At 42.5% G+C, this 26,363-nt stretch overlaps 1 protein-coding gene across 15 annotated transcripts; it reads right to left on the minus strand.

The window, feature by feature from the left end:
• Positions 1-1,078: 1,078 nt before the first annotated feature.
• On the minus strand, positions 1,079-24,629 carry DDR1 (discoidin domain receptor tyrosine kinase 1). 15 transcript variants are annotated; one of them, XM_031965203.1, is made up of 19 exons: positions 24,454-24,629; positions 21,004-21,227; positions 16,628-16,754; positions 16,426-16,528; positions 15,930-16,158; positions 15,037-15,184; positions 14,215-14,314; positions 13,467-13,653; positions 13,060-13,306; positions 12,538-12,633; positions 12,183-12,334; positions 10,447-10,612; positions 9,240-9,350; positions 7,840-8,084; positions 5,373-5,500; positions 4,395-4,613; positions 3,344-3,578; positions 2,407-2,556; positions 1,852-2,216 (listed from the first exon to the last, which is right to left on the minus strand). In XM_031965203.1, exons 3-19 carry the CDS (start codon positions 16,707-16,709, stop codon positions 2,076-2,078), a joined length of 2,739 nt encoding a protein of 912 aa, XP_031821063.1. In that variant the 5' UTR covers positions 16,710-16,754; positions 21,004-21,227; positions 24,454-24,629; the 3' UTR covers positions 1,852-2,075. The 15 variants fall into 15 exon arrangements, with proteins under 15 accessions (XP_012404348.2, XP_031821063.1, XP_031821062.1 ...); XM_031965202.1 differs by lacking the exon at positions 24,454-24,629 and adding an exon at positions 24,293-24,446; XM_031965204.1 differs by lacking the exon at positions 24,454-24,629 and adding an exon at positions 21,668-21,879 and having other exon boundaries at positions 16,628-16,751; positions 21,004-21,317.
• Between the last annotated feature and the right edge of the window lie 1,734 nt (positions 24,630-26,363).

The raw sequence follows: 26,363 nt of genomic DNA on the forward strand, positions 1-26,363 counted from the left end.
TAGTTTAGCATGGTTCAGTCCGATCGATTTAATCCTACAACTAATGGTTTCCTAGTGATATAATGATTGGTTTATACTGTGTGAAACATATAAGCTGGGAGCCTCAACCAGAATTGATTTGGAGAGATTCAGAGGGCAGAGAAGACAAGTGCACAAGAAGCTGGCAGAGGCAGAGAAGACAAAGGAGTGGTGGCAGGAGCTTTAAGCTCTCAGAACCAAGGGGAGAAATTCAATTCGTCTTTGATCTTCCTAGTGGCTGGCCTGGACTCCTGCACTTCCCCCACTGAGACCAAGGTCAGCCTGAAAGGCTCTCCAGAAAGCTGCGCGGCCCCAGGAAGGAGATAATAAAGGATCTGGACTTTAACCCCTGGATACTCTTGTGGTGATTGCTCTGCTGAACCATGGTGATTACTGAACTGAAAGGAAGGCTGCTCCCAGCCTTTCTCTTTCCCAGAGAAAATGTAATGTTCTCTAGTTCAGTTTTCTTGGGATGCTCCCAGAGATCCGTGTTGTCAGTGGAACTGACTTAATACTCTACAACTTCGAAAATTCTTTGATTCTCTTCTCTCCAATGCCTTTCCAGCTCAAAACCAAACAAGACTTCTTTGTGTTGAGCACTACTAGGAAGCTCCCTGATTTGCTTCTTATACCTCCCTCTATTATTTCATTTTCTGATTTTCATCTTCCTTTATAAAGTCTGTTTTCTTGTTGTTTCTCCCTCCCACAAAAGTTTTAGTCCTTTGGAAATGAAAAACTCTCCTAGGTGATAAAGCAGAAATGGTCCTGGAGTCAGGAAGACTTAAATTAAAATGTGTGATCCTGCACGAGCCACTTAACTTCATGTGGCCTCAGTAACTGTAAAATAGGATGATAATAACACTCACCTCCCAAGCTTGTCATGAGGATCAAATGAAATATTTGTAAAGTGTTTAGCACAGTACCTGGCACATAGTAGGAACTCAGTAGATACTTATTTCCTTTCTTCTCTTTGTAAGGAATTATGGAAGATACATGACATTGTGGGAAATGAAGCATAGGAATTTAGGAGGATTAGCTATCCCCAAAATCAGACATGGAGCAATTTGGAAAATTCAACCTTTATTGCCTGCCTACTGCAAGGGATTAAAATTTCCTCCAACTAGGTTCATATATTAGTAAAAATCTGTGTCTCTCTCCACCCCCCAATGTACAAACCCCAAGTGATTATAGAAAACCCAAAGCAATATCAATAATAAAGACATTTAACCCAGGAGCCAGATACATTCCCTCTCCCCATCCCACTTCCTCAAAACCAAAATATTTACTCCAAAGAAACTTAAAGATTCAGACAAGCACTATTTACAACATGGGGGGTGGGGGTGGAGAAGGGTAGGGGAAATTAGGACAATTAGAGAAGTAGGGGTGAATCAACCCCTATGTCCAGTGTTTTGGGAGATGAAAAAAGGTGAACAACAGAGCCCAGGGACAAATTCTAGGGGAAGTGATAGAAAATATCCATCCCCAATTCCTTGTCCTCGTTATCCACCAAATTGTTGCCAGTTGTGTCCAGTGTGTAATAGAGAGGAATTGGTGGAGATTACAGCCATCTCTCCAGAAACCAGTGTCTTCCAGTACATTGGACTGTCAGTCCAATTGTGCCCTCCCTCAGAGGATTGCTAAAGATCAGAGGAAATCCCAATTCCAGGGCCAGCTGGGTGAGTGGGAAACAGAAGAGACAGAGCATGAAAAAAGGAAAGAGATGCAGGGAGAAAAACAAGGGAGTAAAAAAAGAGGCCAAAAAGAGAAGAGATCATATAATCCCCGCCTCCCTCGGCAGACACAGCCTGCCAAAAATCGGTCTTTTCCTTTGCTTCCATCGGGGTAGCTTTGTGCTCAAGAGGAAAGAGGCAGGAAAGGATAAGATGAGGCACAACGGAGATCATGGGAATGGGGAATCAGAAGATGTAGGAATGGACAAAAAAGTTAGGAGGGAGGTTATGGGAACAAGAGAACTTCTTCTCCAGATATAGCTGCTGTCCCCATCATTGAACCATGCCAGAAAGGTAGATAGGAAAATGAAGAGTAGGTGCCAAGATTCACACCATATTGAGGGCATCTTCTGTTAAATATCGGTGTAGCTGAGGAAAAGAAGGTCGTTCCTCTGGTTCTCGGCTCCAACACTGAAGCATCAGTTCATAGAGTCCCAAAGGGCAGGCATCAGGGCGAGCCAGGTATACCTAGATTATATCAGAGAAAGGAAAGAGGAAGGAGTGCCTGAGCAACTTTATCACACAGGTGAAAATGGCAAATCTGGGTCTCAAGCCCAGCTCCAAATCTGGTGTTCTCTCCACTAACCCTCTGCCCCTCTACCATAAGTCCCTTCTTCCCATCATCATTCAGGTCCTTCTCTCCTGCCCCATTTCTGACCTGACGGCCTTGGTCCCTAAAAAATTCCCCAGCATTCTCAATGACTTGTTCATCAGTAAGCTGCCCAAAAGGCTGAGCTCGACACAGCATCAACACCTCCCACAAGGTGACTCCAAAGGCCCACACATCACTGGCTGTTGTGAATTTTCCCTGCAGAGAAGAAAAGGAATTAGTCAGGATGGGAATTTAGTGCAGAAGATCCCAAGACCTCATAGTTAGCTCTTGTCTTCCTGATCCCCCTCACCATGAAGAGGATTTTTTCCCATGATTTCATTCTCTCCTTTGCTCACTTTTAGTGACCCATCTTTCCCAAGGTCTATACTTTCTCCCTCCTCCCCTTCTATCATCCTTCTCTTCCCCCTTTGTTTTTAACCATTTTCCTGTCCTGTCTTTGGTTCTATCCTCTCTATCTCTTCAGGGCTTTATGCTTTAGCCTCACAATCTTTCCTTTCTTCCTTGTCCCTCTATTTTCTCTCTATTTTTTCTCTATTATCCCTGTAATCAATCCCAGTGATTAGCCCCTTTCTCTAATTTCTTAGGAAATAGGATATTAGGGGAAGCTAGATGGTGCAGTGGATAGAGCACTGGCCTTGAAGTCAGGAGGACCAGAGTTCAAATCAGGCCTCAGACACTTAATACTTCCCAGCTGTGACACCTTGGGCAAGTCACTTAACCCCAACTGCATCACACACACACACACACATACACACACACACACACACACACACACACACACACGATGTTAAAGCTGGAAGAGACTTTAGATATTGCCTAGCTAAACCACTTAATTTTAAACATGAAAAAACTGAGGCCCAGAAAGAACTTACTTGCTCAAAGTTAGTTAATTAGTGACAGACTCTAAACTAGAATCCACATCCTTTGCCACATCTCCTGCCAGCTTTTTATCTTCTCCCTACTTACCAAGGGGCTTCCTTACCATAAGAATGCACTCCCAAGCCATCCATCGGATGGGTAGCACAGCTCGGCCCTGAACACGGTAATAATCCCCAGCATAGAGGTTTCGGCTCATTCCAAAGTCAGCAATTTTGATGGTGAAATGCTCACCCACCAAGCAGTTCCTTGTGGCTAGATCCCGGTGCACAAAATTGAGTGTGGCAAGGTATCGCATCCCAGAGGCAATCTGGGCTGCCACATGAAGCAGCATTGAATAGCTGGAAGGGAACAGGATCCCAGTATCAGAGAGCCAAGTCCCCAGAGCCCCAGGCTGGATAAAGAGGGCTGCCCAAATTATACAGTCCCATTCCTTCCATGGAAAAGATGGTATGACCCACTCACCAGCATTGTTCACACCTCTCCAAGGGCTAGATAAGATTTTCATAACAAACCATCTCCCTACTCCCACTAGCAGAAGGCTGCTATTTATAAGTTTTAAACTTGTGTTATGAGACTAGGAAAGGGATGACAGGGAAATATTGTGGTCAGATCCCAGTACCTTTGTAATTCCAAATGTCCCTTCTCTCTACCATGCCAGGAGACTCTGAGCAGACCTCTAGCCTGAAACCTTGTCTGGGATCTTCTACCCTACTTACTCTCTGTAAATTATAGGTTCTTAACCTGGGATGAGGGACTCCAAAGGGGTCACAGATAGATATGGGGGGGGGGAAGGATCTGTGAACTTAGATGAGAAAAAAATTACATCTTTATTTTCATTAACTTCTACTTGAAATTTAGTATTTCTTTGAATCATTTTAAAATATTAGTCTAAAAAGGAGTCCATAGAATTTACCAGAATGCCCAAAGGTTCTATTCCACAGAAAGGATCAAGAAACTTGTTCTAAGTCCTTACATCATAAATCCTTATTAATTCAGTGACCTTGTGCTACCAGAGACCTCTCTAGGGAATAGCCTAAGATTGAGGTACGTATGTGTGTGTGTGCATGCATGTGGTAGGGGTAGGATGGGGAAGGCAAGGGGCAAGTGCTAACTTTCATTAGTTCCCTTTTTGCTTCAGTGTTAGCGTGGATTACCTGATGGTGGGCCCCTGAATGGCTCCCCCATCTCCTGGGCTGCCATCTACAGCTTTGTCCTCTAACCGGTGGGCACTAAGAAACTGATTAAGATCACCATTCTCCATGTAGTCAGTAATCATACAGAGGGGGTCATCCTGGATACACACTCCTAGCAGTCGAATTATATTGGGGTCCTTCAACCTTGACATGATCTTCACCTCTTTCAGGAAATCATTCCTAGAGATTAGAAGAGAAGATTAGAAAGGGTAATTTCTAACACTCCCCTCTTCATTTCCCTGCTCATAAAAGAATTAATCAAATTGATGAATTCCTTCTTCCAGATTCTCCCTTCTCTCTTCAGAATCAAGCCCTTCTTCTCATTTTGCAGCCTCTGCCCTTCCTCTACCTACTCATCCCAAGCCTCACATGCATTCAAGGGCCTTGCCTGACGCAATTCCAAAATGCCATCTGCGTGTAGAGAGAGAGATGGAGATTGGATCAAAGCATGCTATTTTCACCTTTTTGTTGTTGTTCATTTGTTTTTTTCTCATTTTGTGTATGATATTTTCCCTTTTGTCTGATTTTTCTTGCACAACATGTCAAATATGGGGATATTTTTTTAATTGTACATATTTAACCTATATTAAATTGCTTGTTGTCTTGGGAAGGGGGGGTGAAATTGATGCTCTGGCATCAGGGCAAAGGATTTTGACAGCCACCAGCAAGGGGCGGCCCTTTCTCACACTGAAGGGGAATTCTAAATTGAGCAGATCCTGGGACTTTCCAACATGTCAAATACGGGGATTTTTTAAAAATTCTACATATTTAACCTATATTAAATTGCTTGTTGTCTTGGGAATGGGGGGGGTGAAATAAAGGAAGGAGGGAGGAAAATTTGGAATACAAAGTCTTATAAAAATGAACATTGAAAACTATCTTTGCATGTATTTGGAAAAACAAAATACTATTGAAAATTTAAAAAAACAAGAGTCTTGCCTGGCATTCTTTGTGGCATCAGGGCGAAGGATTTTGACAGCCACCAGCAAGGGGCGGCCCTTTCTCACATTGAGGGGGAATTCTAAATTGAGCAGATCCTGGGGACTTTCCACTTCACATAAATGCACCTGTAATGGAGAGGAAAAAAAGAGAGCTAGGTTATTAAGAGGTACTACAGGGATCAAAAAGGTTGTAGAGTCAAGAAAAGCAGTATTGGCATTATGAACTGAATAGGAGCCACAGTCCTAACTCTACCTACTTGCTTGTATGATTCTGGGCAATTTACTTAACTTTTCTGAATCACAATCTGTAAAATGGTTTTAAAAGTACCTGTTTTGACTACTTCCTTGGGTTGTTAAAAAGATATGAAAATGAAACAAAACTCATTGAAAACAGAATTATAACAAAACCAATGCAGCCAAGATTGGAAGAGAAGCAGAAAACTAGTAGAAAAATTTTACATTCAAGAGTTCTGATAAAAACCTCATTTCTGAAATATATAGAGAAATGACTCAAATGTATAAAAATATGAACCATTCTCCAATTGATAAATGGTCAAAAGATATGAACAATTTTCAGATGAAAAAATTAAAACCATTTCTAGTCATATGAAAAAATGCTCTAAATCACTACTGATTAGAGAAATGCAAATTAAAACAACTCTTAGGTACCACTACACACCTCTCAGATTGGCTAAGATGACAGGAAAAGATAATGATGAATGTTGAGGGAATGTGGAAAAATTGGGGCACTAATACATTGTTAGTAGAGCTGTGAACTGATCCAAACATTCTGGGGAGCAATTTGGAACTATGCTCAAAGAGCTATCAAACTATGCATAACCTTTGATTTAGCAGTTTGTATCCCAAAGAGATCCTAAAAAAGGAAAAGTACATACAAAAGTACATACAAAAAAAATGTTTATACTACCCCTTTTTGTAGTGGCAAGGAGCTGGAAACTGAATGGCTGAATATATTATGGTATATGAAAATGATGAAATATTATTGTTCTGTAAGAAATGATCAGCAGGATGAGTTCAGAAAAGCCTGGAGAGACTTACATGAACTAATGCTAAATGAAGTGAGCAGAACCAAAAGAACATTATACACAGTGGCAACAAGATTACGTGATAATCAACTGTGATGGACTTGGCTCTTCAACAATGAGGGGATTCAGCCAATTCCAATAGAATTGTGATGGAGAGAGCCATCTGCATCCAAAAAAGAGGATTGTGGGTACTGATCGTGGATCATAGCATAGTATTTTCACCTTTTTTTCTTTCTTTCTCATTTTTGTCCTTTTTGATCTGATTTTTCTTGTGTAAGATGATAAATGTGAAAATGTGTATAGAAGAATTACACATTTAACATATTGAATTGCTTGTTATCTGGGAGAGAGGATGGGGGGAAGAGAGAGAAAAAATTTGGAACACAAGATTTTTCAAGGGTGAATATTGAAAACTATCATTGCATGAATTTTGAAAATAAACATAATATTTTTTAAAAAAGAAAGAAAATTGAATTACACAATACTAACATGAGGTGCTATCACCATCATCTGTCATAGAGTTGCCACTGCCCAGGATGAAAAAAGGGGGAAAAAAAGATGAAGAAAGGGAAAAATAAAGGCTATTATAGTGCTCTCAAAGGAAGGAGGTTTGGGTTAGAGGTCAGAAGTCAAAGGTAAGGTAAAAAGTAATGTTAGAGTCATCTTGACTTTTCCTTTTTCTTTGCCTTGGCATTTACTCAATTGTCAAATATTGCCTATTCTAACCAGATATCCTCTCTTAAATCCATGTTTTTCTCTCCATAGCCACAATCACAATTCAGTTCCTCATCACCTATTATCTAGGCTGAAGCAAAAGCCCCCTAATTTGTTCACAGCTTGTAGTCTTTCCCCTGTTCAATCTGTCCTCTACATAGCTTCTTAAACAATCTTCCTAAGGCATGGGTCTGACAACGCCACTCCTCTGCTTCAGAGGCTTTCTATTGTCCATAGGATAAAAATACAACCCCCTTGGCCTGTTCTTTAAGACCCTCCACCATCTGACTGAGAACTACCTTTCCTGCTTTATGTAGCATTACTCTTTTTAAGACACTCTATATAGCAACCAAATTGGCTTAGTAATTATTCCCCAAACTGGACAAATATCTCCTACCTCTCTGAATTTGCTGTCTACCTTCACAACTTTACCTCTCACACTTAGAATCCCTAGCTTCTTTCACAGCCCAACTCAGGTGTCAGCTTCTTTGTGAAGCTTTCCCTGGTGCTCCCAATCATCCACCCTCTCTTCTTCCACATATTACCTTGTATTTACTTATCCATGTACCTTCTCTATCCCCCCAGTAGAGTTCCTTGAGAGCAAGTCTTTTTCTTGTTTTTGTCTTTGTATCTCCAGTGTCTTGCACCCGCAGCAGGAACTTAATAAAAGTTTGCTGAATTGAACTGAATTGAGTTCCTCCTCACCTCCCCAAACTGGCCTTCACCTAGCTTCTCCTTGAAGTAGAGCCGGGATCGGGGGAAATCCCCTCGGGGAGGGCCATCACCTGTAGCCCCTGGAGGTAGTGCAGGGACAGCATAGGTATTTCCCCCAGTAACACCCTGGAGAGTGATGATGTCAGCTTCAGCATAGTGGGGGACACTGCTTTGAGAGGGTGGAGGCAACAGCGGGGCACATGGCTTCTCTGGTTCCATGTAATCTCCATGGCAGGCTGGAGGTAGGGGTGGGGCAGAAGAGAGAGGCATTAAGAGAAGCTGAAGCAGCCCCAGATTCCCAATGACACAGTTCAGAGGTAAGTAGCCATACTTTTCCTCCCCACCGAGGTATCTAGGTTCCTACCTATGATTTTAGCCCCCTTCCCTCCTGCTTTCCCCCAAGTGAACAGGACCCAAACATCCTCTATACCCTATATTTTCTTGTTTTTCATCTACCCATAAAGGATAGGCTAAAGCTAAAAAATAGGTGGATGAAAATCTGACTTCATTACATGGGAAATGTGATAATGAACAAGGTAAGTAAGTTCTGAAGACCAGAGAGATTTTTTTCCTAAAGATCTTCCAGCATAAGAGTACCTATCTGGACAGGAGATAAGCTTTATTCATCCACATTTTTCTAATCCCCTACCCACATTTTCCGTTTATTCAATTGTCCTCCCCCCTTCCCAGCCCCTCAACTCTGACTTAACCATTTCAATGTCCCCCCCAAACCTTTCCCATCCCAACCCACTTGCCCCAAAGACAGGGGGGCACAAAGAGGAAACAGAGAATAGAAGAACCCTTTCCTCTACAAATCCTATAACAAGGAATTTAGACACAAGAAGAAATGTTGATAGGTTAGAGAGTTTTCTTTGAAGCTCAGGGAGCCTGGAAGAGACAACAAAACAAACAGAGGAATAGGAGGATACAGAGAAGGTGTAGGATTTAAGAACCTTCATCTCTGAAACTCCAGAGAGAAGAAACATAGAGAAAGAGAAATAGTGCCAGGGATAGTAGAGCCTCCTCCTATGCAGCTTTGAAGAGAAGGAGAAACCAAAGGATGAGGAGTGGGAAGTGATGGAAAGAGTTAAGACTGTGAAACCACCTTCCTCTTCAATTCTAAAAATCTGAAGAGAATATACTAATGGGGGAAAAAAGAAAAGGAGAAAGTCAGGAACTCAGTCCAAGTGATTTTTTTGCCTCTATTGCTCTAAAGAGATACCTCAAAAAAGGGCAGAAAACAATACAGTAGAGCTAAAGGTACAAGAGTTTTGTCCCCCAATGCTCTGGAGAGCAGAAGAGAATATGGTTGGGAGTAAAGAAAGCATAAGGAGCCAGTTTTTTTCCCACACCAGTTTGGAGTGGGGAACCCAGGGGATGATGGGGCTTACCCTGGGTGTTGGTAGGTTTGGCCCAGGCAGATGTAGGGGGGCCAAAGCCTCGGGGGGGACGGGCGTAAGTAGCCAGGAGGAGGCGGTAGGCTGGATTGGAGAGCAGCATCACTGTCGGGAGAAGGAGGGATGGGGGAGACACCAGGATAGGGTGAGACCAGGGGGTGGACAAATAAATAGGAGACCAGAGCCTTAATTGTATTTTTAGTGCCTGAGGCAAGGGGCAAGCAGCACTTACACCTGCCCTGTGTAAGCAGCATGAATTATATGCCCTGAACCAATTTTTAAAAAATTAATGATATGAAAATAATGTTAAGTAATTAATACAAAATTCTCTTGAGCAGGAGGGGTAACTCATTACTAATGTGGCCTCTCCACTGTTAAATTTTTACACCCTCTAAATTCTACTACCCGAGGCAAAGCCTAAGCTGCCCAAAACTAGTTATGACTCTGGAGGAAACAAGGGATGAGTAGAGATCAAGAAAATAAGACAGACAGATGGAAAAAACACAGAATAGGATGAGTCTAAGAACAGGCTGACAGTGAATGGACAGGCTGACAGTGAAAACACATATTAGGTACAACCAAGCAATAAGATCCAATTAGTTGAGTAGGAGACACAAGGATGAAGATAACCACTAATAAAACTGATAGACAATGAAGACATTGGAAATGACTGGTGGGAGTGTAATATGGAGTGTAAGGGATGATCAGGAACACAGATGAACCTGAAGAAATAAAGAGATGACTTTTGACATCCTGAAAGAGGCCATAGAGAAGAAGCAAGGTAGAAGGTAAAGACAGAGACAGTAGTAAAGGTAACAGATAGATAGAAACACACACACACACACACACACACACACACACACACACACCAGAGACAAAGGGAGAGGGCGACAGACAGAGACAGAGAGGCAGAGAAACAGAGAAAGAGAGACAGAAACAGAGTGAGAAAGATAGCAAGAGTGAGAGAGAGACAGGAACAAAACAGAGAGATAGACAGAGAAAGATTGAGACACACAGATTGAAACACAGAGAGAAAAAGCAAGACAGAACAAAAGGACAGAGATAAAGAGAGAGACAGACAGACAGATAGGGAGAGGGACAGGGAGAGAAAGAGGGAGAGGGAGGAAAGAAGAAGGAATGAGAATGAGAATGAGAATATGAGTCAGGGCACATGGTTAATTCTTCCCTCCCAAGGCCATACCAGAGCCATTAGGGGCACTGGAAACAGTATGAGGTGGGTTCCCACGGGGCCGAGGCTCCTGGTAAGGGGGTGGTTCTTGAGGTCTTGGACGGTTGTTGATAAGTACAGTATGCCCAGGGACAGAGAGATGAACTGTCAGCTCTTCCTCTGATACGCGTCGCTCCGCCTGGCAGGATTTGGGGGGAAATGAGAGAACGTGGGAGTTAAAGTACATATTGGCTTCTACCACTTTCTAACCTACTAAGTTATATCTTAGCTATACCAACCATTTCCATGAGCTAGGTGTAGTAGTAAGTTTGGGAATCAGAAAGACTTGAGTTCATATTCCTCTCAATTCCCTTTGGCTATGTGATACTAGGTCAAGTCCCTTAATCTGTCTGATAAAGGCCTCATTTCTAAAATATATAGATAATTGACTCAAATTTATAAGAAATCAAGCCATTCTCCAATTGATAAATGGCCAAAGGATACAAATAGACAATTTTCAGATGATGAAATTGAAACTATTTCTACCCATAGGAAAAGGTGTTCCAAATCATTATTGAGCAGAGAAATGTAAATTAAGACAACTCTGAGATACCACTACACACCTGTCAGATTGGCTAATATGACAGGAAAAGATAATGACGAATGTTGGAGGGGATGTGGGAAAACTGGGACACTGATGCATTGTTGGTGGAGTTGTGAATGGATCCAACCATTCTGGAGAGCAATTTGGAACTATACTCAAAAAGCTGTCAAACTGTGCATACCCTTTGATCCAGCAGTGTTACTACTGGGCTTATATCCCAAAAAGATCTTAAAAGAGGGAAAGGGACCCACATGTGCAAAAATGTTTGTGGCAGCCCTTTTTGTGGTGGCTAGAAACTGGAAATTGAATGGATGCCCATCAATTGGAGAATGGCTGAATAAATTACAGTATATGAATGCTATGGAATATTATTGTTCTGTAAGAAACGACCAGCAGGATGAATACAGAGAGGACTTATATTTGGAGAGACTTAGGATAAACTGATGCTAAGTGAAAGGAACTAAACCAGGAGATCATTATACACTTCTACAACAATACTATATGAGGATTAATTCTGATGGACATGGCCCTCTTCAACAATGAGAGGATCTAAATCAGTTCCAATTGATCAGTAATGAATAGAACCAGCTACACCCAGTGAAAGAACACTGGAAAATGAATGTGGACCACAACATAGCATTTTCATGTTTTCTGTGGATGTTTGTTTGCATTTTGTTTTCCTTCTCAGTTTTTTTTTTAATTTCTAGAACTGATTCTTCTTGTGTAGCAAGACAACTGTATAAATATGTATACATATATTGGATTTAACATATTTTAACATATTTAACGTGTATGGGACTATTTGACATGTAGGAGAAGAGGTGGAGGGAAGGAGGGGAAAAGTTGGAACAGAAGTTTTTGCCAGGGTCAATGTCAAAAAATTACCCATGCATATGTCTTGTAAATAAAAAGCTATTTTTAAAAAAGACAAAAAAGTCCCTTAACCTGTCCCTTAATCTCAATTTTCTCATCTATAAAATGACTATAATAATAGTATCTATCTCACAAAGCTATTGTAGGGACCAAATGAAACAACATATGAAAAGCATTTTATAAAAACTTGCTGTTACTATTATTCTCATCTTGTGTCTTGTTTTCCTCTCCATTCATTCTCTTTCATTCCTGGACACAACCCCATCCCTGACTCTCCCAAAGTCATGCCCACCTTGCCAAGCAGCCTGCGCCAGTGCTGCCTCCAAAGCATGAAGGCAATGATAAGCAGTAGCAGCAGGATGATGGCTACCAAGCAGCCAATCAAGATGGCTGTAGGGCTGGCCTCTGCTTTGGTCACAGGCTGCTGTCCCCGAGGCTCCAGCTCTGTGCAGAGAGAAGAAGTAGAAAGAAGTCAGAGTACAGGATCACTAAGGTGGTCTTGCATGATGTAAGCTCCTTTACAGCAAGAGAGTACTTTTTGGATTTTGGTCTTTATATCCCAGGAGCATAATTTAATGCCAGTGGGCATTTTACTAGCATTTGTTGGATTAAATTCAAGGAAGAAGGAGGGAGGGCAGGGATATTACCCAAGCTGCTGAAGTTGGTAGAAACTGGACCTGGAGGCCACCAAGGGGCAGGTGGTTGAGTGCTACCCAAAGCTGGAGAGGATTCATTCACAACATCTGGGGAGAACAAATAGAAAGAGAAGAGGGAGTTGGTGAAGAGAAAAAGGTAATTATGGGAGGACAGAGGAAGAGGAAAAGATGTGGGAGAAGATTAAATTAAAATAAAACATTCCTCTGGAACATAAAGATCAGAAATGAATTCTGGAGCGGCTGAGAGAGGATGTTGGGGAAGTTTGGGGGTGGAGAGGGAGAAGACACAGGATAGGATGAGTTATAAAGGAATACAAAGTAACTAGCTGAGATAATAAGAGAAGAAGGGAGTTGGGGCAGGAAGCTTGGGACAGTGTGGGATGTCATGGGGTAGAAAAATCTCAGGACAAAGGGAAAAGAAATTGCCAAATGTTGAGGATCTGAGACAGTGGGCAGGGGGCATGAACAGCAAGTTCATGGATCCGGAAGTGAAGGGTTATTATTATAACTTACTAGAAAGGAAGGAGATTTCACTGAAGAGCAGCCAGGACCCAGTAAAACGGAAGCGGCACTGCAGAAATCGACCTACGTGGCCCCCCAAGAGCACAACTACAGGCCGGGCTCTGGGGTCCCTTAGACTTCCTCCTAAGGCTTGATATACTGGCTCTCCCTCCCAGGCTGTGGCTGGACTTCGCTTGAAGCGGCACTCTACCCCACCAGGGAGACGGGCACCCAGGGTATGCATATTGTTACAGTGGATCTGGGTGGGAATGAAAGGAAACAAAATAAATAACAAAGATCAGAGATCCCTCATATACTATCCCTCATATCTCTACTTGTTATGGTTTCTCTAAATATGTTCTTCACCCCCATCCCTCATCCCGCTTCTCTCTCTGGCCTTTCAGTCACAAAATTCTCACCTGCATAGTCTGGAAGACCCGCAGGCAATCAAACTCAAATTCCATCTCCACATAACCATTGGGGAAGTTGTTGTTATTCCATCCTACATAATCATAGCCTGGCCATACTCGAAGCTCCTGGCTCTGCCTGAAGTCATCCAGCCCCACCACACCATCTGCCAGTTGGCCCAGGCCTCCGTATTGCAATCTAGGGTCATGGAGGAAAGTGGGGGAGGGTGGTATTTAAAACAAAAATGTGATGGCTCCTAACTCTCTCACCCTTCTTTGAGCTTTGGTCTGTGAACCCAAAATTACAGCCCTATTTCCATATTTCCAATTCTAGCATCATCCCCCAAATGTTAGGGCTTATCTTTGCTTCCCCCAGGCTAAACAGCTTTTTCATCTCCTGTCCATAGTGGCAGGTTTTTATTCCACATGCATTAGACCTAGCCCTTCTACCCTCATCTTCTTCCCTGCTCCCTCTTTGACCTTTACCATCTTCATCCATAAGTTTGTCTCTCCCCTTCAAACCAGGCCCCAAATATTTTTTAAATGACATTCTATTTTCAATGCAAAAAATCCTTTTATCCTTCCCACTATCCCCACCCACTGAGAATGAAAGAAAAACAAAATCCCAGTTACAAACATGTATAGTCAAGTACTTTAAATTTCTGCATTGTAAGCCCTAAATTTCATCTGTGTTCTTTTATTCCCTCTTTCTGTTCTTCAAAGCCCTAGCTCTATATCTCTAGAAATCTGCCTCTCTCACCCGCCCACTGTGTGTCCATCATAGGTTGAATCATTGAGATGCACAGCCTCGGCCAGGTACATAGTCTGCCCCACAGGAGCTGTATAGGAGAGCAGTCCATCTGAGACAAAATGGAAGGAACTGGGGTTAAAGAGGGAAATTTTACATTGTTTACAACTTTTTCTCAAGAATGGGAAAAATAGCAAATCTCCAACTTATTCATTATTGACATTTCCAGGTTTATTATACATTACTTCCTGTCATATACTACATGATCTAGCCAAACTAACCTTTATGATCTCCTCACACAATTGTTCATTTCCCATCTCCCTGACTTTGCAGAAACTGTTTGTCCCACATACCTGGAACGCTCATCATCCTTAACTCTGCCTCTTAGCATCCCTAATCTTAGCAATCCCTAACTCAGTCCATGCGCCACCTCCTACATGAGCTCTTCTTGATCCCACAAAGTACAAGAGCTACCCAGCCCATTACATTGTACAATAATTATATATGTATAAGTTGTCTCCCCTGAAAGAGTATAGTTCTTTGAAGACAGGTGGGATAGTCCATTTTTGCCTTTCTATCACTAGCAAATAGCAGAGTGGCACAGAGTTGGCATTTTAAGCCACTCATTTATTAGTAGATTGAAAATTTTTTTCATAGCCCACTGTGATGGGCATTTGGCCCACTGATGTGGCTACTGGTAATTTCAATCTTTTCCCAGGGGTGAATGAGAGGTTTAGTACCACTTTTCTTTCCCGAGGATATAATACAGTAGTTTTGGGGCTCTCTAAAATAAGAAACTCAAGTTTGATCTCTCCAAAGAGATGCTGAACTCACCCCTCCAGAGGCATCCATATAATTCCACTCGAAGACAGACACTCATGACTCTGTCAGCTCTGGGGTAGAATCGGACAAGACGGGCCACCATGGGGGGTCCCAGGTCCTTCAACACCACTCCACCAGTGTCCTCATTCCCTGAGATCACCTGGGGCAGGGGGTGAAGAAGAGATAAGAAGAGGCATAGGGCTCAGAGATGGAATGGATGGGAAAGTTAGAGAAAGTTAGATGCTTGGCTCAAATCCTCATCTACTCATGCTATCTCACCTTAGGAGCCCGAGCATCCTGCTTCCTAGTCTCTGCCTCTGGCTCTTTTCCTACCACCTCCATCCCCATATTATCATACTCATCTGCTCAATAACCCCCATCTCCAAACTAGAAATACACTGGACAGAGAGTCAAGAAATATAAATCTCCCTTCAACTAATTGTGAGACTTTGGGCAAACCAGTCCATCTTTTTCAACATCAGTTTTCTCATCTACAAAATGAAGATATTGTTCTAGATCAGTGATGTCAAACTCAAACAGAAATGGAGATTATTAAAGTATACATAAGGACCTCTACAGACTATATACCGACTTAGAAAACCATAAATTAATATGATCCCTGCTCTACGTAGGACTGAAATGAGAAGGCCTGTTGGCCTGCATGTTTGATACTTCTGCTCTAGATGATCTCTAAAGTCTTCCAACCTTAAATTTTTTTCTCTATTCTCTATTCCTTTCCCCAACTCCACCTCTTTTCCTAACTCAGTTGATTCCTTTACCTCTCCTACCTACACAGAATTTGTCCTCCTGCTCTCAGATAGCATGTATGCTCTCTATGATCCCAATCTCCTTCATTAACCATCTGTTTCCCTCCTATTACATTTGATTTCCCTGCCTCTCTTCACCTCTTGGCCCCATCGGTCCTTCCAGTCCATCCAGCGGTGACCATCACGGGAGTATCTTAGTCGGTAACTAGGAGAAAATTCCTTGCCCAACCCCCCAGCATGTCGTCCTTGGGTCCCCACTAGGGCCACCAAATGTAGCCGTCGAAGATCCACCTGCAAGTATTCTGATTCCATTGGAAACACAGGCCCTGCAGGACACCATGCCCCATCTCCATCACTGCTCTCTAATCTAGGAGGAAGGAAGGAATTGAGTTAATGTTTGGAATCCTATGGATGGATTTAGTAGTGGATAGGCTCCTCTGTTATAGAGTTATATTGTTATTAAAATGTCCCTTGATTCCATGATGTTACTGTGAGATCTTTAGTATCAGTGAAGCAATTGAAATGGATCTCCAAAAGAAAAGAAGAGTCTAGAGTAGGAAAATTAGAGATGTACGAAAAAGATCATAGAAAAACTGCTGTTTCCTGATTGGGAGGGCCCAAGAAATGAGAATACCTGCTATGCTGAGCAGCAGTGGAGTCTGACCAGGAACTAGAAGCTGAGATGTCACTGTCAGGAATGGTTCGGTCTTGCATACCCAAGGCATAGCGGCATTTGGCTAGGTGAATGTACGATATAGAAAGGGGAATAAGTTTCACTAAATTTTCCCCTCTAAAGATCCTCTCCCCTCAGAGACCTAGCTAGCTAGCCTCCTCACCAGGATCAAAGTGTCCTTCCATGTCAGCATTTCCAACTCCTAACAATATCAGCAGCAAAGACAACAGGATAAGCAGCTCCATGGCTCCAGATCTCACAGATTTATGTTGGAGAGAACAGCATCTCTGCTGAAAGAAAAGAAAAAGAATGGAAAGATCTCAGTTAAAAGAAATAGCAAAAAAAGACCAAAATGGCAAAGTGTGTGTGTGTGTGTGTGTGTGTGTGTGTGTGAGAGAGAGAGAGAGAGAGAGAGAGAAAGAAGGAGAGAGAGAGAGAGAGAGAGACAGAGACAGAGAGATTTTTTTAAATCTCTACCTTTGGAACCCACTTTCTTTGCTCCCTGCTTATGTCCTAGACAGCCATCTCTCTACTCCCTAACCTTCATTGAATTCAAACATTCTATCCCCAGATTTGAAGCTCCCAGATCCCTGTTTCTTGCTCCCTTCAGGTATTTTGTCTCATTTAAAAGCATCTTTTTCTCTTAGGAACACAAGTAGTTCTACTTCCTTCAAGCCAAAATACCATGGCTCCCCAATTCTATCTTATTAGTTCTTTACTCTTTTTCTGGGATCCAGACTTCCTGTTCCTTCATCATTTCCCCCTTCCTCATTTTAAGAGACAGCTGTCTCTGAGGGAGAAATACAGAACTGAAGAAAATTCAGTTGTTCTAGAGATAGGAGGAAGGGTTTAAAGCGTTTCCCCCAGGAGGTGGGAGGAATGGGGAGAAGAGATACTCCCCATTTCCTTTGTCCCTCCTCAGCTGCTCCCACAGTGCCCTGGGGCAGGAATGTAAGAGGCAGCTGAGACTCCACAGCTCTAAGACAGCAGCTGAGGAGATGGGTGAGGGGGTGGAGATGGTAGGAAAAGAGCCAGAGGCAGAGACTAGGAAGCAGGATGCTCGGGCTCCTAAGGTGAGCATAAGTTAGGAGAAAGGAGAGTGAAGGAGAAGAGAGCAGGTCATTAGAATCCCACAAGGTCTGTATATTGGATTCCTGGGTCCTATTCTCCACCCCCCATCCCTTGGGAACAGTAGAGCCCTTGTTTCCTTGAGTAACCTTCATGCCCATCCCTGCGTGAGTCATAGCTGGCACTGAGAACAGAGACTGAGACAGGGCCCCCAGCAGAGATAGGGAGACACAAAACAGAAGGCAGAGAGAAAAACACCAAGAACTACACAGAATGAAAGGCCGAGACAGATACAGAGAGTGGCTGATTCAAAAAGGCATAGATTTATATACCAATACAAGAATAAAAATCCTGAAATCTCCATCTCTCTCTAGAGAATAGAAATGCCAGTTCAGACCTAGATCCTCTCAGACTGAACTACCCCAAAATAACCCTTCTTATCAACCCTAAAGCCAGTTATATCCCAGAATGAGGACACCCTGCCATCCTCCACTTTACCCATCCACCCTCTAGTCACTGATACAATTCCCTGCACATATAAACATGCACGCACACGTGTGCTTAGTCCCACAGTCATACTGTAAACACAGGGATAGACATAACCCTAGGCAAGCACATGTGGATCTGCATATGCATACAGATATAATCTGGAAAACATCACACCCTGATAGAGGTATACAGGTCTGCATACTCAAACACATTGCTACCTCTTCATGTGACATGCCACAATAACAAAAGGAATAAGTGGCACACTGGATATAAAAGGGACAGGCAACAGTCCCTGAAGTCAGGAGGACTTGAGACCAAAACTGGCCTCAGACACTTGTGTTCTAGCTATGTGACCCTAGATACATCACTTAACCCCAATCGCCATGTGTCAAAAAACAAAATGACATTTATATAATGCTTTTCATACATCACCTCATTTGGACTCTACTACCACCCTCTCACAACCATATAAATCAAAACTACGCAGATCCAGAGACACTGCGCCCCTCCCTACACCCTCATATGGACCACAGATCAGATTCTTAACAAATCTTATTTCATCAATGAATTAATAAAAATACTGGGGGAATAACAGAATAATAGGTGCATGAACAGCAATAAAATTCTAGTCAAGAGAATATCTCTTATACCTAAATACTCAAATACTTGTATTCTCTTGTATACATATAAGCAAGATACATCATTTCCTAAGAATAAGGAGCTTTAATTCCTCTGTAGGGTAGTATAAAGTTCAGTAGAGTAGAGTAGACAACTATAGGCCCAAGAAACAGGTGGGGAAGGAAGAGAAAACTGTGAGAATGAAAAAGTGATTAAGAAAAGTATAAACCTTATTTTTTTCTTATTTTTGCTTTTTCCTCTTGGTTTCTTCCCTCAAATCTAACAATTCCTGCTTTAATAATTCCCGAGTCTTCCAGAAATGCCAAAGTGTATAGTGACCCACACATAGCTTATCTAGGATTTGGGGTGAGGATAGAAACTTCTGAGACTGCAATTTGGTTATACCATCATCCTAAAACAAATTATTGAAGCATGATTGGGCTATTGATAGATATTATTAGGCTTATGAAGGTGTAGGTCAAGTATGGCTTTTTTTGTTTGTTTTTTGTATATGTGTTGTTGCAAGTAGCTTAGGGAAAAGAGTTTTCAGTAAGTATATACTCCTAGAATTTGTCATTCATGCCATGCCCATTCTCTAAAGTCTTTATCCTGACCCCTCCTCTTTTCCCATTCTACTCTATCATTTGATAACTACATTGGCTCCTAAAGGTTCAAATACCATTCCCTGGGCAGATGATTCTCAAAGTGGCTTAGTGGATGCAGTGCAGGAAGACCTGCTTTCAAATCCTCCCTAGGATACTTACTAGTTATGTGATCCTGAGTAAATTTCTTAATCTCTCTATGCTTTACTTTTTTCTATTAAAGGGGGGGGGGGATTATTTGTATTTGATGATCTTTAATGTGTTCATTGCTTAAGTTTCCTTCTAGCTCTAAATATGTAATCCTATAATTCCATGACAGGGATGGTCAGAGAGCAAATAGTTTACCTTGAAGGAATGGAAGGAGGATGGTATTTTATGGGAGATTTCCAGTGAAATGTACTCTATTTGGCATGGCACAAATGCTGGACCCTTAGGAAATTCTCACCAGAGGGCTAGGATAGGAAAGTAGCTTGAAAGATAATGGTTGGGATAGGAGAGCTAGACTGAAATAGTCTAATTATACCAAGTAGAGACAACAAGCATCCTTTGTCCCAAACCCTAACCTCTCCCTCTAGCTACCACTTCCCTTCTAAAACTCAGGTGTCCCACCTTATCAGGCTTCTGTTCTCTCCATCAGTACTGAGATGTCCTCCACCATCACTTCCTACCTCTCCTCCCTTTTTCTGAAAGACCCAGGCTTTGTGCTTCTGACAGCCCAGTCTCTTCTGTAGTTGGGCCTGCTAAGTAGGAGGTACAGGAGGAGAAAAGAGAGGGAGTCCAGAGAGGAAGGTTCCAGTCAGGCTCTGGTGTCAGGAGGTGACTCCCTGGAACAGCTGTTGGGGGGGTCTTTTCTGGGGAGAAGATCCTAAATCTGGAGCTTCTCAGGACTTAAGGAGCAAACTCACTTCTCCTACAACTTAACTGCCTCTTTGTCCTCCTTTTTTCTTCCTTTACCTTACCTTTTTCTTCTCTCTCTTTTCTTGTATACTGCTATCTGCAGTTCCCCAATCCTCTCCCCATCCCAGAATTCTTTGCATTTGCCTTATATCTTTTCTCCTCCTTTTATCCCCCTCTCTCATCATGATTCACTTTGTTTTTCCCCTTTCCTGACTCCCTAGGAATCTTTTCTCACTCCACTGATTCTATTTCTCATCTATAATGGCCACTTCCCTTTCCTGCCCTTCCTCTCTCTCTCTTCCCCCCACCTTCTAGTAGGCTTTTACTGCACTCCAGCTCACATTCTATACTTATTTTCACCCCAATCCCTCTAAGACTCTGTGTTTATAGCTTTGCTACTCTTCTCACTAATGTTTCTACTTGCTCCTTTTCCCCCAAACAGCAGACTTAGAGCTGGTGTCAAAGGCAGAGTCATACTAGAAGAGGTAATCTCTTCTTTCTGGCTCCTTTTTTTTCTGGGCTCAGTTCCAAAAAAGGGGTAAGAACTGGAGAGGCCCCCAGGGCAGGTGGGAAGAAGCAAGTTATTGCAGGCCCAGCTAAGAACTGAGCTCACAGAAAGAGCTCTTCCCAGTGGAAGAGGAGGAGTAATGTCTCGCCTGCCTGTCCATTTTCTGACTACCTGGCCTTCTGTGGACCTGAGGTGTCCTTTCTCCTTAGCTGTATAATCTCAATTAACATCATTTCATACTCACAACTTCCATTATGGACAAAAGTATTAGTCTACTAATCAAATAACCATTGGCTCTTCCCACTCTCCTACCCTACCAACATTCACTGCCACCATTCCCCAACCAGAGGTAATTACCTCTATATCTGTTCCAAATGCCCTGGGTTCTCTTCAGCTTCCCAACAAACCAGGGTCCAAGTCTCCTGATCCCAGCAAACCTAAGCAGTCACTGCTTCTGAGAGAAGTATCTGGTGGTAGTCCCAGGATTTCAACCTTTAGTAGTACATTGTCTAAATATAGAACCCTGAGCCAGGGGAGTGAGAGAATGAAAAGGGAAACACACACTGGGAGAGGGAAACACACTGGGAGAGAGAAACACAAAGTGAAGAGTAAGGATTGAGTAAGAACAGAGAGCGATAGAAAAAAGGCAGTCTCTTAACTCTTGAATTGACCTAAAGAGAAAGGTGAGAGAGAAAAGCACAGGGGTTTTATGGGGAAGATTCATTCTGCCTCACTCCTGGACAATCACCTTAATCAGCTTCAAAACTCCCCTCCCCACCCCAAAGACATATATGATCCCACATCAACACACCATGACACATATTCCCCTCAATAATTATGTATTTGGAGATAAATTCAACCTGTTCAAAGAGGTACAGAGATAATAAATCCCAAGATATAAATATAAAATTCTAATCAAAAACAGGTACAGAAAAACAGACGGAAAGACAAAAAAAGGCTGACACTCTCATACCAGAATGCAAACTCCATAGCACACACAAACACAAATAGACATACAGACCCTTATTGAACAGCTCCTTCCTACCCAGAGCATTCATACCAATCCAGAGAAGATACTGGCAGGCAGATGGGGAAACTGGGTTCCCAGAGAGGCTAGACTAGGAGGGTTAGGGAGGAGGGAAGGTAAGACCTGAGCAGGAGGAAGGGCTGGGTCCTAGAATAGGTAATCACACCTCAGTCTCCACCCCCATCCTCCTTTTCTAAGGGGCTGGCGATGACTACTACAAACCTGGCAGGCTGAAGTAGCAGCAACTAAAAGGAAACTCTAGTGAGGGAGGATGTAAAGCCAGAACCAGAGTTTCAGGAATGGAGTTTGAGCCCCTCACAATCCATTGAGACATTTGCTATTCCAGAACAATGTTGACCCTGGGCTCATGATAAGACAGTACCAGACAGACAGGGGTCAAGGTGGGAAAGGAAAATCCGGGAACCAGGAAGTCTACAAACCTAGCCTGGTTCCAGTCCCCTAGCAGACCTGGGATTGAGTTGCTCTCTCTACCTTCAGAACTCCTTCCAGAGTACCCCAGACTTGGGCCTCCGAAGAGGCTGATGGGGTGGGGGTAGGGATAGATAGCCTGAGGTGGGGGAAAGAGTAGGAAGGGGAGGTATGCTGAGCCGAGTGGAGTCAAGTGACAAGGGAAAGGAGGCTGGAGCCAAGTGGAATGTAAGACTGGAGCCGAGATTCCCAGGGGCGGGAGAGGAGAGTGCCCAGAAATACAGATGACTCCGAGTAGAGCCCAAGGACCTCAGTTTTCCCATATGGAGAGTCTTGGCGTCTTCATTTCCATTTCCTTAATGTCCCTGTAGCCTCTTACAAGCTCTGATGTCATTATTTCAATTCCCCAGAGGATCTTATGTTTCTCCAAATTCTACAGCCATATCTTATTTGCCAGGAGTTACCATGTCCTTGGCTATCCTTATCTTGCCAGGCAGTGAGCTTCAATTGCCAATGCAGAGTAGCAGAAAGTTCTGTCACTAACTAGCAGAGTGACCTTGGGTAAATCATACTTAGAGTAGCTATGGGACTCAGTTTCCCCACCTGCAAAAGGAGGTGATTAGACTAGAAGACTTATAAGCTGTACTCTGGCTCTAGCAAATTATGAATTTACTGCCCATAGGGCAAAGCACAGCTGTGTCAAGGAGAGCAACTGGAAAAGCTAAAGGGGAGGGGGCAATAGAAGGGGGAAACTCAGATCAGTAGACCACCCAACTGCTATTGGAAAACATTGAGGAGAAGGAATGATTGGCCTGGATTTCTTTCTGAAGATGCAGCTGACTCTGGGGAGAAGCAGGAAAACAGCTGGGGGTGGGGGGCAAGAGAGCAAAGGAACGTTCATATAAAAGATATTTTGGGGGCCAGAAGGGGGGTGGTAGTGACCAAACTTGGAAGGTCTGATACTGGAATCACTGAGCCTTGCTCTGATCTTACTGTGAAAGAAAATGAAATAAAGACCATAGATACAGAAGAGGAGTTTTAGGGATACTTTAAAGTGAGAAGGTAAAAAACTGAGAGAAAAAAGAAAAGAAAAATGAGAAGAGGCTGAGGAACCGAAAAGTGAGAAAGAAGGAAGGGGTGTGTCTGAGGACCCCAAAGAAAAGTAAGAAAATTAAAAGAGGAAGGAGCAAAGAAAAACTGAGGAAGACAGGTGTAGAGAAATATGGTAAGGCTAAGGAAATTATATTAAATTTCAGAAATGTGCTGGTAAACACAAAAAGCACCTGTTTTCATGGAAATTACAGGTCTAATAAAAAGATATGATATACACAGATATCCATAAATACAAAATTAATACACAAGAGAAATGAGAGCAAAGATGTGAGATTCAAAAAAGGAACAACTCCCTGATGTGAGGAACAGGGACTAAAAGGAGGAAACAGAAAAGTTCTCATAGAAGCGGCAACAATTAAATTACACTTTAAAGGCTAAGGAAGAATTCGTCAGAGAAAAATGCATTCCAGAGACAGGTTATCCTGTGAATAAAAGCACAGAGATAGAAAATTCCAAACCATGTAGAATGGGGCCAATTTGATTGCAGCATAGAATAATCTTAGGAGGAGGGAAGGAAAGTAATATAAAAGAAGGCCAAAGTGTATGGAAGGATGTTTCTTGAACATTAAAAAGATTGAATTATGTAGATAATAGTGAGTCAGAAAGATTTCGAAAAAAGAAGAATTGTGGAATGTAAAGGCAAGGTTAGTTTAACAACCCTTTGAAGAAATGATTGGAGGGAGAGCAGAGTAAAAGGGCCTAAGACTGAAAAATAATGGGGTGTGTGTGTTGCAAAACAGAGATATTAAAACTGTAACAACAGCTGAGGAAGAGAAGGTAACAATAGCTATGATACAGAAACATAAGCTGAGGAACAAGGGGAATCAGAAAGAGTGGCTACAAAAAGAAAGGGGCTTATAGAATATAGATGACGGAGGCTAAGAGAAAAAAGGGAGGAAGAGTAAAGATATTGAATGATATTATACAGATGAGAAAGTCCCCAACCTGGTGGCATCCTACCCACCTCAACTCTCAACAATGGCCATCCCTTTCCCCAGCACAATTCCCCACACCCAAGCTGTATTCCATATTCCCTATTTTCAATGTCCCACCCACCCTCCCACCCATTCCTGTTACCTTCTTTACCCATCCTCAGTCTTCTCTCCTTTCTGCCCTTCTCTTCCAGGCAGTCATTCTGTCTGTCACTCTCTGTCCCTCTCTCCTAGAGAGGGGCGTCCAAACTGCAGTCCTTATTTCTAATCCCCAGATCACTCCCCCATCACTCCCCCACCTCTGACCTGTGGCTGGGCTCAGGGATCCCCTGGGCCTTTTCTGTTTGGGCCCTGGATTTGAAAGCGGGGTGCCTGCCGTGGGGCCCCAGAGCCTCCCAGTTCCCTGGCTTTGTCGGTTCAGGGCGGTGCTTAGTCCCAGCACAGGATCCTGGGAGCAGCTGCCCCGACCAGCTGCGGCCGGCTTTGCAGTGGTCATGGTAACGCCTGTCCCATACCCCTTTTCCAAGTCTTCTCAGCCCCCGCAGGGAGAGAGAAATAATGCTAAGACCCAGGCAAAAGGGGGAGGGCTAGGTTAGGTGGAGAAAAGCCAGGGAAAAAAAGGAGGCTGAATGGGGGGTGGGGGTGGAACAGCTAGACAAAGCGACAGCTTGGACAAAGGGAAATATATTTTAAGAGGCAGAGATGGGAAAATACAACATTAAGAACATATATGGCCCTTTTTATTCAGTCAGCAAGATAGGGAGGCTATAGGATTGGCACAGATAAGGTTGCAGCTAAGAATCTAGTCCATAGGCTGAAAGAAGCAGCCTTTGTCCAGGAGCAGAGGCTGGATTTGGTGGTAATGCATAGTGGAGATAATAGCTCACAGAATCACTGACTGTCAGAGACAAAAAGGACTGTTTAACTTCTCTGCAAGTGACTATCCAGACTCTGATGAAAGCTCTCCAAGGATGGGGAACCTTCCTCCTTTTCCAGACAGTCCATTATACTTTTAAACTGTTAATTGTTAGGAAGTTTTTCTTTAAATTGAAATTTGAATTTGAATCTTTGCAACATCCATCCATTGTACATAGATGGGACAGTGTTTAAGCATGGCCCCCAAAACCACAGTGAGAAAAATGGGACTACAAGATGATAAAGTCTCTCAACTCTGAGGGGTCAACGGTAGACTTGTTTATGCCCACAGACAATGTGATCCTCAGTATCTTTAACTATAATTGTGTTTTCTATATTTTCCAAGTCAAAAAGTACTCCCTAGGCACTATTCCCCTATGTAGGATGTTTCCCCTATTAGAATATAAGCTCCTCCCCAAAGAGATCAAAGAGGAAAAGAGTCTGTATATTAATCTGTACATTAATATTTTTTAAGCTCTTTAGAAGCTAAATGTTACAGTGGATAGAACTCTTGCCTTGGATTCAGGAGGAACTGAGTTCAAATTCAGTCTCCTACACTTAACACTTACTAGTTGTATGATCCTGTGCAATTCATTTAACCCCAGTTGCCCTGCCTCCCCCCCCCAAAAAAAATCTCTTTTTGAACTTAGTCCTTGATCCCAGCAAAATGGTTAAACAAATTATGGTATATGTAATAGCGTCATACAATAAGAAATGAGGATTGGGATGTTTCTGAAAATCCTGGAAAAGCTTGTATGACTTAATGCAAAGTGAGCAGAAATTTGCAAGAGTTAAAAGACTGATTAATATAATAACCATCTATAAGTCTTGAGCATCAGTGATAAAGAATACTACTTATTTCTATTACCAACAGAGAGGTGATGGAATCAAGCATAGAATGAAACATATTTCAGGACATTTGTTTTGCTTGATAATGCTTATTTGTAACAAGGAAATGTTTTTATTTTTTATTTTTAGGGAAAGGGAAGCTAGTAATAGAATTGCTGAGAAAGAGAGAGAGGGGAGACAGACAGAGAGACAGAGAAAAAGGAAGAAAGAAAAATAGTCTTTAAAACATTTTTTTAAATGTACAGAAGAGACCAAAAGGAAATTTCACTATATTAAAGGTATTCAAAACTATGCCAACCAAGGATCAATAGAATATCCTATTTCTTTAGCCCAGAGAAGACAAAATTTAGTAGAAACATTAGGAGGATTGTTGTCTTTGAGTTGTCTTCTGATCTTTTTTCAAATGTGGTGGTCTTTTCCTAGTCCTCATTGGCCTCTAGGTAGCATTTGAC

Source organism: Sarcophilus harrisii, chromosome 4, assembly GCF_902635505.1.
Source record: "Sarcophilus harrisii chromosome 4, mSarHar1.11, whole genome shotgun sequence".
Taxonomy (NCBI): domain Eukaryota; kingdom Metazoa; phylum Chordata; class Mammalia; order Dasyuromorphia; family Dasyuridae; genus Sarcophilus; species Sarcophilus harrisii.